The 16442-nt window shown below is 40.2% G+C and overlaps 1 protein-coding gene across 4 annotated transcripts in view; it reads left to right on the top strand.

Annotated features, from left to right (window-relative positions):
* GTF2I (general transcription factor IIi) overlaps positions 1 to 16442 on the top strand; it is a 122527-nt gene that overhangs the window by 56318 nt on the left and 49767 nt on the right. For all 4 annotated transcript variants that reach the window (XR_006388222.1, XM_044285216.1, XM_044285214.1 and 1 more), the window contains exons 17-18: positions 9852 to 9910; positions 10020 to 10091. Coding sequence is in view for 3 of the 4 variants with exons in the window: in XM_044285216.1 (XP_044141151.1) it covers positions 9852 to 9910; positions 10020 to 10091 (131 nt within the window). In the remaining variant the exon portion in view is untranslated. The remainder of the gene's footprint in view (positions 1 to 9851; positions 9911 to 10019; positions 10092 to 16442) is intronic.

Here is a 16442-nt window from a genome sequence, read left to right as displayed (position 1 = left end):
CCACCAACTGCCAGGACCACCCTCTGCGATTGTGGATCCGGCTCGGATGAGGTGAGATCCAACCATTTTTTCATATAATCATTGGTGTATGAGATACAGTGGAGGTTGTCATGTTAGTTGTTATTTTTGTCTCTCACCCAGTATGAAATATATTTTAAGCGACCTAGTAAAGGTTATGTTTTAAATAATCCAGTTTACAAAATTTATCAGCTTGTAATAAAGCTCAGATGAGGTGGCTGGGCTGGGATTGACTGCACATATACAATAATATGTGCGCGCTCGCTCCTGTGAAACCCGGCCACCAGATTAGCCAGCCGATAGGGTTTCTGTGCGCCTGCGCGGCCACCACTGATAACATTACAGCGGTGGAGGTAACCCCTCCTTCACATGTCAGTGTTCTGTACGTGTTCTCCACAGACAGCACGCGTCCCTATTCATTTTAATGTGTGTAATCATTGTTTTACCATGGTCTGTGGGTCCGTGTTTTTAGCACAGATGCTTGCTGTATTTTGTGAGTGTTCACGGATCCATCAAGCCCATTATAGTCTATAGGTCCGTGAAAGCCACGGATGCAACACGGATGCCATCCGTGTTGCATCCGTGTTTCAGGGATCATTAGGAAGAGATGCTTTCAAAATTATTTTTCAGATGTGCAGGGTCAGTGAAACACGGATGGCACAGGAACAGCAAAAAACAGACACGCAGATCCTTCACGGACAGCGTCACGGATAAATCACTGACCACCCTCTCACGGATTTGAGCACAGATGTGTGAATGAGGCTTTACTGGGGGAAATCTATATACAATTAAAATACAAAAGAACTATACAATGATTCTACATCAAGGGAGCATGATGGTTCTAAGTTGATGGTTTAAATTTTCCTTAGGAAGTCCATTGTGTCCCTTGTGAAAGATAAAGAACAGAAAAGAAAATTTGGAAGTTAATTCAATTCAGACCTATTGGGATCACAATGAATCCCAAAGGAATGGGAAATTGAAAAGTTGGGCGCCGACAGGGGTGGTGTTGGGATAAAACTGGCAAAGGAGAAAAAAAAGAGAAAAGAGAAAAAGGCTAATAAGGAGAATAGGAAAATATGGGAAGGGAGGTGAGGCAGCTCAAGAAGTGTTTGTACCTACAGACACTTAAAGGATAGTGAACAGGTGTAAGGGGTAATAAACTACAGTGTTGGAGAGTCCACCACTTATAGTTTAGACCCCAAATGGAAGAGAGCGCCAGGCCTTATTAACAGTGTAGTTAGAGTGGGAGTACCGTTGAACCGTGATAATTATCAAGAGCAGGAAAGGAAGCAATGTAGTAAAACCTGGATAATGGGTGCTCCAACGTGGAAGACCCTAAGTATACCCTGCTCCACAGGAAAGACCGTCTGACAGCCCAATTTAGAAGACAATGTGGTTGACAAAGATAGAGACTGATAAAAATGGAATGGAATTCATAAATGATGAAGTAAATATAAATATAAATAAATATATATATATATATATATATATATATACATACATAAAGGAGATAAAATATCAAATAAATAATGATAATAATAGAGGTGAGGAATGCCCAATTCAGGACAAAATCACACTCTTAGAAACACTCACTTCACTGGGGGGGTGGTCACCAGGATAAGCATATGACACCTGTGACTTGAACCCCCCCGGCCAGGATCGTATGTAGAGTCGTAGTGATGAAGGCAGCAGGTAATCCGGTGCTTCTGATCAATCACCTTTATTGTAGAAAATGGCTCGACGCGTTTCGGGGACAATAGATCCCCTTCTTCAGGAGCATTACATAATCAAGTAATGGTAAAACAAACAATTTATACAATAATGGCCCTCAAAAGGGCGCGTTTTTCAAACCGGAAGTGGAGAAGCCGTACTTCCGGTATTTGGAACGCATATGCGTTCCACAATCAAATAGATGAATGAATATAAAGAATATATGACATGGTGTATAGGTTTACAACTAAAGGCAAATATAAAAATATATAAATGTTTCATACAAGTCATAGTGCCAACTATAGGCACAATAGAGGTACCGGATCGTGCCTGTCGGATCGGATGGAGTAGCACTTCCGCCCTGTGGAACGCATATCGATGCGTATCACCACCGGGCGGAAGTAGAGGTGGACTGCTGGAGCAAATGTCCGGCTAAGCTCCCTGGGGTGCCGCTGATAGCCGGCACCAACCTGCATCGTCACAGACCGGAAGGAAGGCCGGTTTCCTCTCCGTGGAACGCACCTAGTGCGTTCCAACGGGAACGGGAGCCGGGGTTTCCGGCCCAAAAGCAGCGATGCTCAGGTGGAACGCACAGAGAGCCAATAGGAGCCCGTGGCGATAACAAGTTGGAAAAACAATGTTGTGGGCACAGAAATGAACCGAAATATGCTCGAAATGAATAAATATATATATATGTGTATACAAAAGGCATGAAGCCGAAGTATGCTCGAAATGAATAAACATACATATATGTGTATACAAAAGGTATATACAAAAAGGCATATAAGAAAAAGAAAAAAAGAGGAATGTGTGCTCACAGCAAATTTATGTGCACACATACATAAATACAGATAGATGAAATATGGATAAAGAAAAATGGATAAATAAAATCTGGATACTAGCTATAATTAAATAATTGGATATAATTCAATTATAATAATAAGATCAGGTAATGGGGGAGAGGAGAATATAGGAAGTATAATAATAATAGTAATAATTGGAAAAAATGTTTGGAAAAAATGCACATATATATATATACACATACACACACACATACACATATATATATATATACACATACATGTGCATACACATACACATACACATAAATACATACATACACATGAGACCCGCATGTAGAAGTTAAATAGTTAAAAAGTTGTCAATAATCAATAAATGGTAATAAATCAGAATAAATATATAAATTTATAAATATAGGGGTAAAATATTAAATTAGATGAAAGTATAAGAAATATATAATGTTAAGAAACGCATAAGGACATAATGAACACAAGGACTACAAATGGGGATTATGTATAGAAAATGTCCTATGGCATTCCTCGTCGGGCATTGGTCCCCTGATAGAGGTGGTTAAGTCCAGGTAATGGGATTTCCCATAATACCAAAGTGTTATCTCTCATCAAGTTGGAAGATACGATTCCTCTGCGACAGGAAATGAATTGCGGTACATCATTTGTCATCTATTTATTGTATTGCTCTTGCCATATTTACTACGTAGGTCGCACCACACAATCCTTACGCGAACGAATGAACGAACATCGTTCAAATATCCACCGTAAAGTAGTGACCCACAGCGTCTCCCGGCATTTTTCGATCCATCACGATGGGGACCCAAGTTCACTTCATGTCACGCCATTAGAGTGGGTACCGCATTCCTACCAAACTCTCTGCCGCAAGGAGATGTTTTGGATTTTTAAATTAAATACTCTGACCCCGTTCGGACTGAACGAATCCTTGGAACACTCCAACTACTAGAGTCCAACCACCCTTCATTTTTTTTTTTTTTTTTTTTTTTTTTTGAATTATGTATCTAGTATTTTTTTTGAATTATGTATCTAGTATATTTAATGGATATACCATGCCCATTACCTGGACTTAACCACCTCTATCAGGGGACCAATGCCCGACGAGGAATGCCATAGGACATTTTCTATACATAATCCCCATTTGTAGTCCTTGTGTTCATTATGTCCTTATGCGTTTCTTAACATTATATATTTCTTATACTTTCATCTAATTTAATATTTTACCCCTATATTTATAAATTTATATATTTATTCTGATTTATTACCATTTATTGATTATTGACAACTTTTTAACTATTTAACTTCTACATGCGGGTCTCATGTGTATGTATGTATTTATGTGTATGTGTATGTGTATGCACATGTATGTGTATATATATATATATGTGTATGTGTGTGTGTGTATGTGTATGTGTATATATATATATATGTGCATTTTTTCCAAACATTTTTTCCAATTATTACTATTATTATTATACTTCCTATATTCTCCTCTCCCCCATTACCTGATCTTATTATTATAATTGAATTATATCCAATTATTTAATTATAGCTAGTATCCAGATTTTATTTATCCATTTTTCTTTATCCATATTTCATCTATCTATATTTATGTATGTGTGCACATAAATTTGCTGTGAGCACACATTCCTCTTTTTTTCTTTTTCTTATATGCCTTTTTGTATATACCTTTTGTATACACATATATGTATGTTTATTCATTTCGAGCATACTTCGGCTTCATGCCTTTTGTATACACATATATATATATTTATTCATTTCGAGCATATTTCGGTTCATTTCTGTGCCCACAACATTGTTTTTCCAACTTGTTATCGCCACGGGCTCCTATTGGCTCTCTGTGCGTTCCACCTGAGCATCGCTGCTTTTGGGCCGGAAACCCCGGCTCCCGTTCCCGTTGGAACGCACTAGGTGCGTTCCACGGAGCGGAAACCGGCCTTCCTTCCGGTCTGTGACGATGCAGGTTGGTGCCGGCTATCAGCGGCACCCCAGGGAGCTTAGCCGGACATTTGCTCCAGCAGTCCACCTCTACTTCCGCCCGGTGGTGATACGCATCGATATGCGTTCCACAGGGCGGAAGTGCTACTCCATCCGATCCGACAGGCACGATCCGGTACCTCTATTGTGCCTATAGTTGGCACTATGACTTGTATGAAACATTTATATATTTTTATATTTGCCTTTAGTTGTAAACCTATACACCATGTCATATATTCTTTATATTCATTCATCTATTTGATTGTGGAACGCATATGCGTTCCAAATACCGGAAGTACGGCTTCTCCACTTCCGGTTTGAAAAACGCGCCCTTTTGAGGGCCATTATTGTATAAATTGTTTGTTTTACCATTACTTGATTATGTAATGCTCCTGAAGAAGGGGATCTATTGTCCCCGAAACGAGTCGAGCCATTTTCTACAATAAAGGTGATTGATCAGAAGCACCGGATTACCTGCTGCCTTCATCACTACGACTCTACATACGATCCTGGCCGGGGGGGTTCAAGTCACAGGTGTCATATGCTTATCCTGGTGACCACCCCCCCAGTGAAGTGAGTGTTTCTAAGAGTGTGATTTTGTCCTGAATTGGGCATTCCTCACCTCTATTATTATCATTATTTATTTGATATTTTATCTCCTTTATGTATGTATATATATATATATATATATTTATTTATATTTATATTTACTTCATCATTTATGAATTCCATTCCATTTTTATCAGTCTCTATCTTTGTCAACCACATTGTCTTCTAAATTGGGCTGTCAGACGGTCTTTCCTGTGGAGCAGGGTATACTTAGGGTCTTCCACGTTGGAGCACCCATTATCCAGGTTTTACTACATTGCTTCCTTTCCTGCTCTTGATAATTATCACGGTTCAACGGTACTCCCACTCTAACTACACTGTTAATAAGGCCTGGCGCTCTCTTCCATTTGGGGTCTAAACTATAAGTGGTGGACTCTCCAACACTGTAGTTTATTACCCCTTACACCTGTTCACTATCCTTGTGAAAGATGGAAGGGCTGAAACAAACCCCTTAAGAAACCCTATCAATATAAATACTACTATTCTGGGTTATCGAGTTCACCCCAGACACAATAGGACGACCCTTTAAAGGAGATAAACCCTTATGAATCTTGGGTAATCCATAAAATGTAGCTATCTAGGGTGAACACGGCCTCAGAAAGTGGTATTCAGCCTCACTGATGACACCTTTTATAAGGCCTTGATTGTCAGGAAAGATCACTTTATCCTCCTTACCAGTCCAGGAGGAGATTGGCATAAGTGGGGCACAGGGGCTCCCCATAGCGGTCCCCCAGAGCTGGTGAAAGAAGCGCGAATCAAACAGAAAAAAATTGTGCATCAGGACAAACTCAAGGAGAGTCAACACAAATTCATTATGGGATCGGTAACAGACTGCCCTTGTCTTTAAGAATTCTGCTACTGCCATCAACCCAAGACCACTGCTATGAATAATTTTCTTCATTGGGACAGTTATCATCCCATGAACCTAAAAATAGGGATACCCCTCGGCCAGTATTTGAGGATGAAAATAAATTTTTCAGATCCAGAGAGTTTTACTCAAGGTAGCTTCATGACCGCTTTAGGGCAAGAGGTTTTCATTCAGACGTGGTAGATGCCTGCGGGACCGTTTGGTCCATAACCACTTTTCACACCCAGTTCCAGCAGGGACATGGTTAGTCAGGCAACCATTGGGTAGTTTTTGTTGCGGGGCATGCTCAGCCTGTTGATTTGTTAGAAATTCGATTGTCACTTTATGTTCAGCCACAAATAGAAGCTATACCGTATGGGATTTTATTAACTGTAGGAGCAAAGGGGTAGTGTACCTTTGTCAGTGCCCCTGTCCCTTGGATTATGTGGGGAAAACATTTAGTGAATTTAGTCGCCAAATTCTTGAGCATGTTAATGATATCAAGAAAAAGAATAATACTCCCGTGGCTAATCCCATCTGGGAAAGTCACGATGGAGATCCTAGGTCTCTGTCTTTTTCAGCAATGGAACTGATAAGACCTTCCCCAAGAAAAGGTGACTGGGACCGTAGAATCCTCCAAAAAGAAACGGAGTGGATATACAGGTTCCGGTCTCAGTCACCTGGGGGACTAAATCAGAGACTTACCTTTTCCTGTTATATCTGAGGGTTTGCCCCTTCTCTGTGCATAATTAGTTTCACCTCCTTTACCAGACGGAATTAATTATCGACGCATGAAGCGTCATCCTTGTAATTATATAAAAACGGTCCTTTACCTGACCACTATTGCAGTACCATACCTGATATAATATTGTAGTCATGCGTTTTGTCATGGGAGTGGTCTTTGCATATGCTATATTGCCCCTTTTTATTTTCCTTTATTTTTATCATCCAGTATCTTGTTATGTTTATGTGTATTTTTCTTACCCCCTGGTTTGTCCTAACCAGAGTATTAACAACCAGCATATAATAAAAGTAGTGTCACTCTCCCCTATTTGTACCCTGCGGTCAGGGCCGGTGCAAGGATTTTTGCCAACACAAGCGAAGCTACATTTTGGTGCCCCCCCTCCCCCCCCCCTCGCTTCTCCTCTCTGTGGTCCTGGTATCTTTTAGATAGTTTTAGAGGAGGATAATAAGAAAAAAATATTTTCTATTACACCTCAGGTCAGACCAGCAATCAGACCCCCAATGTTAATCAGACCTCAGCTCACAGCCCCAATCAGACCCTCAATGTTAATCAGACCTCAGAACAAAACCCCATGTCAGACATCAGCCCCCAATGTCAGCCATCAGACCCCCATGTTACATTTCTCCCCCTTCATGTCACATTTTTCCGCCCTCCCCCAGGGTGCACCCTAAGGCGACCGCTTGGTCTGCCTTATGGTAGCACCGGCCCTGCCTGCGGTGCCATACATGTACTTGTGCAGTAAGTATCATATGTACGAAACTTATTCATTAAATGGGACCATGAATTGTCACAAAATAGTCCTCATATGGTGTCCCGTGTATGTCTAGTACTGGGTATCCCCTGACATCCCCCGTTATAGTGCAGTAGGGGGTGGGGGCACTATGGGAAATACTGGGAACCTGGCTTCTTGTGCCTTTGGATGTGTGGTTGCGCCTCCAGTTTGATCTATCCTGCTGATATTGGGCCTGTGCGTTCCATAATCACTGTGCGTGGAACGCACGGCCATCTTGGATTGTATCATGTGACTGTGCGCTCCACGATGGATGTACAGGGAGCGCACTACCAGCTTAGTCCCGTCCCTGGTTTTTCAAAGAGAGGTATGGAAAGTATAAGGGCTGGGAGATTGTATCTCCAAGTGAGTCCTGAGACGCATGGTGTCCGAGGACTATTGGTGGAGACACTTTATGCTGCCACCCAATAATGGTGGTTAGCTCTGGTCATGGAACTGTGGGGGGCGGAGTTGAGGAATGAGCTGACCAATCGAGTCGGAGCCCGCCCAGTACTTTATAATTTAAATGAGAGCCCATGTCTCTAGCAAAATGGAGCTGTTTTTCTTGGCCCTCTGGAGCCCCCCCAGCTGTGCATCCTGCATCTGTGAGAGGACTGGATTTATTCCTACATCTACCTGAATCATCAAGTTTTTATCTTTCTTAATACAGTAATACTATACCATTTAATCTGTATTGGATTCATTTTAAGTATGTTTTAGTGTTTACTCCCCTCCCCTCGCCTTTTCCATTGCGGCTGCGCGGACAAATTCGTAGCCGGCGCATGCGCAGTAGGTATTGCGATGCCCTGCCAGGACCGGGCATCGCATTGCGCATGCGCCAGCTACGAGTCTCGTAGCTGGCGCATGCGCAATGCGATGCCCGGTCCTGGCAGGGCATCGCAACACCTACTGCGCATGCGCCGGCTACGAATTTGTCCGCGCAGCCGCAATGGAAAAGGCGAGGGGAGGGGAGTAAACGGGCGGGCACAGGCACAAGGAGGGCAGGGTTATGAGCCGTTAGGGAGGTCCGGTCTTGGGCTCGGAAGATTGAGACACCGCCCTGGGCACTTGAGAGGGCTCGTTTACACAATCTTCAAAGTTCATTTTTGGCAGAAAGAAGACTCGGTTATATGCAACAAAGGTACCGTTTTTAACTGCTGGGTGGCACATATAACGCTATAGGATCTGTCTAATATGGTCAAATGTGGTGACAGACTCCCTTTAAAGTGAACCTGACATCACATTTGCCATATGCATCTAATGATAATAATCATTGTTGATGACTTTTAAAGCTCTCAGCCTCAGCATTTTGATGTAAATCTACTTTGAAAATCTACCTTTCCATATGCAAATGCAGGTCTTCTTATACTGGCTGAGTCACAGAGTCACTGTCGCAAGCCTGCCCACCTCTCTGTGATTGAATCCCGGCACCTCAGAAACTTTGCATGCATGCACCATAAATCCTCCTTCTCTTCTGGTGTATGCACATTATCTTATTGTTACTGTGTAAGGTGAAGGGAAAGAGTACTTACAGAACATACATAAGATTTCAGATGCTTCAGGATTCCAGAGAGATGTCAATCACCCTGGTACGGACAGGCTTGCAGCAGTGACACCGTGACTCGGGCAGTGTAAAAAGACGCCCCGATGACTACACGACCTACATTTACTTATGGAAAGTTACATTTTCAAAGTGGATTTACATCAAAATGCCAAAGCTAAGATATTTAAAAGAAACAGCACCCTATCATTATGTCCATATTGCAAATGTAATGACTTGAGATTGAGCGAATCGACTTCGGATGAAACATTCGTAGTTAATTTGCATAAAACTTCGTTCCAATACTGTACGGAGCAGGAGCTCCGTACAATATTAGAATGTATTGGCTCCGATGAGTCGAAGTTATTACTTCACGAAGTCTTAAGAAACTTCGCATAATAACTTCAGAAATTGATTTATACTGTGAAAAACCGTTTCCCGAACTCTGGTTCGGTCCAAGTGGTTTTTTACTGTATAAATTAATTTCTGAAGTTATTATGCGAAGTCTCGCAAGACTTTGTAGAGTAATAACTTTGTCTCATCAGCGCCAATACATTCTAATACTGTATGGAGCGCTCGCTCGGTACAGTATTCAAACAAAGTTTTATGCAAATCAACTTGGGATGTTTCATCCGAAGTCGATTCGCTCATCCCTAGTGATGACCCTTTAACATTTGATCTTGTCACAAATTAACTTTATTCTTTTGAACTTGAGTCTAGTAAATACAGTATTATAAATATTAACTATATAATTGCTTTTCTTTTATTCCACTTGCTCTCCTCGACAGACCTGAGCTTCTCACACAGACAGTGCCAGAATCCGTTCAAAGCAGAACAAATGCAGGAGGTACATATGACATCATTGTCCTGTAGTAATGTTATAATAATGCAAAATCTTACATAAGCAGAGTCTTATATTGGGAATACACTAGGCACTTTGTGTGTCTCTTTTCTAGCAAAAGAAGACTGGAATGTTAGAATTACTAAATTAAGAAAACAAGTTGAAGAAATCTTTAACACAAAATTTGGTAAGTAATGAGTCATTAATGTTTCTTTGTCATTATTGCTATTACTAGTAATCGGTGAATATGGGAGAACACATTTAAGAAAATAAAAATTGTAAGTAACATTAACCACTTCCAGACTGGGCCATTTACCCCCTGCCTAAACAGGCCTAATTTTGCAAATCTGACGTGCCACTTTATGTGGTAATAACTTTGGAACGCTTTTACTTATCCAAGCCATTCAGAGATTTTTTTTCTCGTGACACATTGTACTTCATGTTAATGGTGAATTGGAGTCAATATGTTTTACCTTTATTTATTAAAAAATTCCAAAAGTTAACAAAAATTTGAAAAAATTCACTGTTTTCTAAATTTGAGTTTCTCTGCTTTTAAGACAGATAGTGATGCCTCATAAAATATTCATTCCCCATATGTCTACTTTATGTTGGCATCATTTTGGTAATGTAATTTTATTATTTTGGGACATTAGCAGGTTTAGAATTTTAGAAGCAATTTTTGAAATTTTTAGGAAAATTTCCAAAGTCAACTTTTTTAAGGACCAGTTCAGTTCTGAAGTCATAATATGTATACTGCAGGTCGCTCCGCCAGCAAAGAACCAAGCAACCAGGTGCACTATCCAATGGCGACAACCCCGCCAATAACAGTTACAAGAATGAATTTTATAGAAAGGAAGGCACTCTTTTATCTGGTGTTTTATCAAGTAGAAAAAATATAAATGTATTCAGATTAAAAAGTAAATGTAATATTTAAACATAAAAAAAAAAAATTAAAAGAGAAAAAGGTGTATCTGTCTCTATCCCTATTCTTGACCTGTAAGGAATATATAAAGGTATAACTTCTAGTGAAGCTCAGTACTCATGGAAAAAGATATAGACAGAATACATAATCATTGCATATGCAAAATGGAATCTTCGGCTGGGTACATTAAATAATTGCTGAATACATAAAAGTAAAAAAGAATGATTAAAAAACTAAGTATTATGAATGTATTATTGTAAATTGAAAAAAGGAAAAAAAAGGAAAAATAGTTTTTTGTATTAATCGCTGGGTACATCAGATTTTTGCTGAATATATCAGGCTTTTACTGAATATATAAGTTCACTCTAAATGCATCCAATCTTTGCAGAATATATCAGTTCATGCTGGATACTTCCAATCTTTGCTGGATATAAAAGTTCACGCTGAGTACATATAGTTACCCATTGAATACATAAAATTTGTTGAGTATAGAAAGGAATTTTTATCCACCTATATTCTGATGTTTAGGCATTATCAGCCTGCTGTATTATAATTAATGCGTAGGTAGTGTTCAATAATATCATCTGATGTAATTCATATAGGTAATTATGTAAGGTAATATTTAGATTCGGCCCATATAGAGTCAATGGCCGTAACTCACTATAAATTGCAATATTTCTTTCCCTTTAATGGAACAGTTCTGAATCAACAATATTGCCAAAGGTTGAGAAGGTGTATAGGGGGATCAATGGTTACATTACTGCAACTTGTACATGACCGGGAATGTTCAGTTGTTCAAGGTAGTTCAGTTGTTCTTATTGTACAAGAAAATGCTGCTTTAGGCCCTAACTTTCTTTTTCACAAAAGATAACAGGAGAATATCCCCCCACAATTTACTACCCACTTTCTCCTGAATACAGTAACACCCCAACTGTGGTTGTAAACTGTTATTTGGGGATACGCCAAGCCTCAGAAGGGAAGGAGCTGCATCTGGATTTTCTCACATTACATTTTCTGTCATGGTTTTTAAGAGCAATAACTTTTTCTATTTTTTATAGTACAGAAGGTAGCAGGCACATTCGTATTTGGGATTGGATAAATGGTTTTATTTTAAATATAGCTAAATTAAAATAAAAATCTGATGTAAGATTAGAAGTCCTTTGGACAGAGGAGTGACGTAGAGTGAAAAATGAGTGGTGTTGGTGAAACCTCCGGACACTAGATATGTGTACCGGATTGGGGAAAAATGTGAGGTATGTGGCTGGTACCAATCTTGGGTGAATGTCTTAATGGGTCAAGTTCATATGAGTCTGTGTAGATGATTAAAATAGATACAAATAAAATTGAAAAGTTAGATGAAAAATATGGGGAAAATAGGTGGCTGTGTTAACCATAAAATGGATAGTACATCTGTGGGATGTCTGTTAAATAATCCTTTCTTCACAGGTGCAGTAGAGTGGTCCCTTTTTTTGTGGGACTAACAGTGGTGGGGGTCCTAAAAAAAGAGCGGTCTCGCTGCAAGACAATATAAGGTTGACTTCTCAATATATAGTCACATATGATGGCTTTTGTATATTATCCTTGCAGGCAGAGAAAAGTACTGTGGGGGGACTGGTGTTCGGAACCTGAGTCCCGCACTGTCTTTGGTTCAGAAATCACTTACCCACCGACCAGGGGTGTCGTCTGTCTGTAGGTGTCCCGGGCAGGTTGTAAGCGTAATTCGGCTCTCTGGCTCGCGGCGTCCCTCGTGGTTCCTGAGTGCGTGTTGCGCATCTGGTAGGTGACGTAATGAAGACACGTGACCAGGGGAATAGTCATGTGATCGGGATCCGATGGTCTGTTTGAATAAGGTTATTAAATATATGGAACGCTCCTAATTGGAAGATTCTTGATATTAAAACGTTAGTTCGCAGTGATCCTCCACACTCTTAAACGCGGTTCGGGACTCTGCTTTGTCCCTTCACCAGTAAAGTGGAGGATTCATATCGTTTGCGTGATATTTATTGGGTCAGCAATTGAGGGTTCAATCAATCAATTAAAGTTAATTTGGGAATTGAATAGGTGTGTGGCTTGTTAGGGAAGATTATCCCAATACAGAAACAGGGATAGAGGTGGAGACAAGATCTGAGAATATATCGATCTTGGAATATAAAAAAATATATATGTATGTATGTATTTCTATATGGCAGGAAGAACATAGGACTAGGCCAATTGGGCAATAAAAATAGTCCAAAGAGTAGGCATTATTATGCTTTCTGATCTGGTTGCATATGTGCCTCCCACTTGTTAAGGAACCAAAAGTAATGGGACATAATAATAATCATAAATCAAACTTTCACTTTTTAATACTTGGTTGCAAATCCTTTGCAGTCCATTACAGCCTGAAGTCTGGAACGCATAGACATCACCAGACGCTGTGTTTCATCCCTGGTGATGCTCTGCCAGGCCTCTACTGCAACTGTCTTCAGTTCCTGCTTGTTCTTGGGGCATTTTCCCTTCGGTTTTGTCTTCAGCAAGTAAAATGCATGCTCAATCGGATTCAGGTCAGGTGATTGATTTGGCCATTGCATAACATTCCACTTCTTTCCCTTAAAAAACTCTTTGGTTGCTTTTGCAGTATGCTTTGGGTCATTGTCCATCTGCACTGTGAAGCGCCGTCCAATAAGTTCTGAAGCATTTGGCTGAATATGAGCAGATAATATTGCCCGAAACACTTCAGAATTCATCCTGCTGCTTTTGTCAGCACTCACATCATCAATAAATACAAGAGAACCAGTACCATTGGCAGCCATACATGCCCACGCCATGACACTACCACCACCATGCTTCACTGATGAGGTGGTATGCTTAGGATCATGAGCAGTTCTTTTCCTTCTCCATACTCTTCTCATCACTCTGGTACAAGTTGATCTTGGTCTCATCTGTCCATAGGATGGTGTTCCAGAACTGTGAAGGCATTTTTAAATGTCGTTTGGCAAACTCTAATCTGGCCTTCCTGTTTTTGAGGCTCACCAATGGTTTACATCTTGTGGTGAACCCTTTGTATTCACTCTGGTGAAGTCTTCTCTTGATTGTTGACTTTGACACACATACACCTACCTCCTGGAGAGTGTTCTTGATCTGGCCAACTGTTGTGAAGGGTGTTTTCTTTTCACCAGGGAAAGAATTCTTCGGTCATCCACCACAGTTGTTTTCCGTGGTCTTCCGGGTCTTTTGGTGTTGCTGACCTCACCGGTGCAATCCTCCTTTTTAAGAATGTTCCAAACAGTTGTTTTGGCCACGCCTAATGTTTTTGCTAATTCTCTGATGGGCTTGTTTTTTTTTTTTTCAACCTAATAATGGTTTGCTTCACTGATAGTGGCAGCTCTTTGGATCTCATCTTGAACGTTGACAGCAACAGATTATGCAATAACACACTTGAAATGAACTCTGGACCTTTTATCTGCTGATTGGAATTGGTATAATGAGGGAATAACACACACCTGGCCATGGAACAGCTGAGAAGCCAATTGTCCCATTACTTTTGGTCTCTTAACAAGTGGGAGGCACGTATACAAACTGTTGTAATTCCTACACCGTTCACCTCATTTGGATGTAAATACCCTCAAATTAAAGCTGACAGTCTGCAGTTAAAGCACATCTTGTTTGTTTAATTTCAAATCCATTGTGGTGGTGTATAGAGCCAAAAATGTTAGAATTGTGTCGATGTCCCAATGTTTATGGACCTGACTATATATGTATTTTTCTTTTGTTGAATGAGCTGCATGAGGGCTTATTTTGTGCTGGACAAGCTGTAGTTTTTATTGGCACAATTTTGGGGTACATTTGGCTTTCTGGTTTCTTTTTATCTCATTTTTTTGGAGGTTTTTTATACCATTTACTTGATGGGGTAGTTTATGTGATATTTTTATAGATCCGGTCATTACGGATGCAACGATACCAAATTTGTCTAGTTTTTTTATTTATTTTACGTTTTACAAAATAAAAACATTTTTAGGAAAAAAATTATGTTTTTAATTTTTATGGCTATAGTCTCGTGTGAGGGCTTTTTTTGTGGGACGAGGTGATGTTATTATTGCTACCATTTTGGGGTACATACGACTTTTTGATTGATTTTTGTGAGGTGACTAAAAAAAGCAGTTTTGGCATAATTTGTATTTGTTTTTTTTACACCGTTCACTTGAGGGCTGGATCATGTGATATTTTTGTAGAGCCAATTGTTATGGACGTGGCGATACCAAATATGTCTATTTTTTTTTTACGTTTTATACAATAAGAGCATTTTCAGAAAAAAATATGTTTTTGTGTTGCAATTTTCTTAGAGCCATATTTTTTATTTTTCTGGCTATGGTGTGGGGGGCTCATTTTTTGCGGGATGAGGTGATGTTTTTATTGCTACCATTTTGGGGTACATACAACCTTTTGATTGATTACCATTATGTTTTTAGGGAGGTGAGCTCACAAAAAAATCTGTTTAGGCGCAATGTTTATAAAAAAAAATTGCGGCATTCACCTGATGGGGTAGATCATATGATATATATTAGAGCCGGTCATTGCGGACGCGCTGATACCAAATATGTCTATTTTATTTTTTTCTTCTATTTTTACAATTTTTTAAATAACGGATTTGGGGGGAATTTTATATATTTTTTTTTAAATGTGAAACTTTTTTTTTTCCAAAACACTATTATTATTTTTTTTTTTTGTTTTAGAGTTTTGGTCCCCCATAAGGTCATACAAGACCTCTGGAGGACATTTAACTAAATTTATACCCCCAAGTTACGGTGGAAATACACGCCCCAGAGAGGCTGTACAGCATAATACTATACTGTACAGCCTCAGTGCAGGGCTGATCGAGGTCTATGGACCTGGTCAGCTCCTGAACTCCCCCAGCCTCGGAGGTCAAATGAACACCAGGACAGGACAGGAAGCGGCATAGTGCTTGCAGTACTTTTAGCCAGGCTGCCTCTCGCGTGCGTTGCCATGCTGCCATCGGAACCCTGCCCCCGCCCCCTTTATAGTAAATGGGGATGGACGGCAGGACCGGATCCGACAAGCTGTTCACTTGCTGGAACAGCCTGCCGGAATTCCCTCCCGCTAGTGTGAAAGTACCCTAAGCAATGCCAAAGAGGCTTGAGCACAATATTAAATACTTTCTCTGGGATTTACATATTAATATGAAATCAGTGGGGGGACGATTCCCGGCACCCTTGCTGATCATTTGCTTAAGGGGGCCGCGGCATTCCTTACAGCTTACCAAGTGCTGAGCTGTACATTATATAGAGGCTGTGCTGAGCTGTACATTATAGAGAGGTTGTGCTGAGCTGTACATTATATAGAGGCTGTGCTTGGTATTGCAGCTCAGCCCTATTCACTTGTTCACTTAAATGGGGCTGAGCAGTGCCTAGGCCATGTGACTGATGAAAATGACATCACATGGCCTAGGAAGGGCCTTAGTGATCTCACATTGCCTAAAAAGAGGCCTAAGCCTGTTCTTCAGATCCCGGAGAAACCCCTTTAGACTCTGATTTCTTGAACTCCGGGATGGTCCAAGCTTAGACCTCATCAATGTGAGCTTATCACATGTATCTATGATAAATCAGAACATTTGTTTGG

This window comes from Bufo gargarizans, chromosome 3 (genome assembly GCF_014858855.1).
Source record: "Bufo gargarizans isolate SCDJY-AF-19 chromosome 3, ASM1485885v1, whole genome shotgun sequence".
NCBI classification, from domain to species: Eukaryota; Metazoa; Chordata; class Amphibia; order Anura; family Bufonidae; genus Bufo; species Bufo gargarizans.
This window is presented reverse-complemented; position numbering and strand designations above follow the sequence as displayed.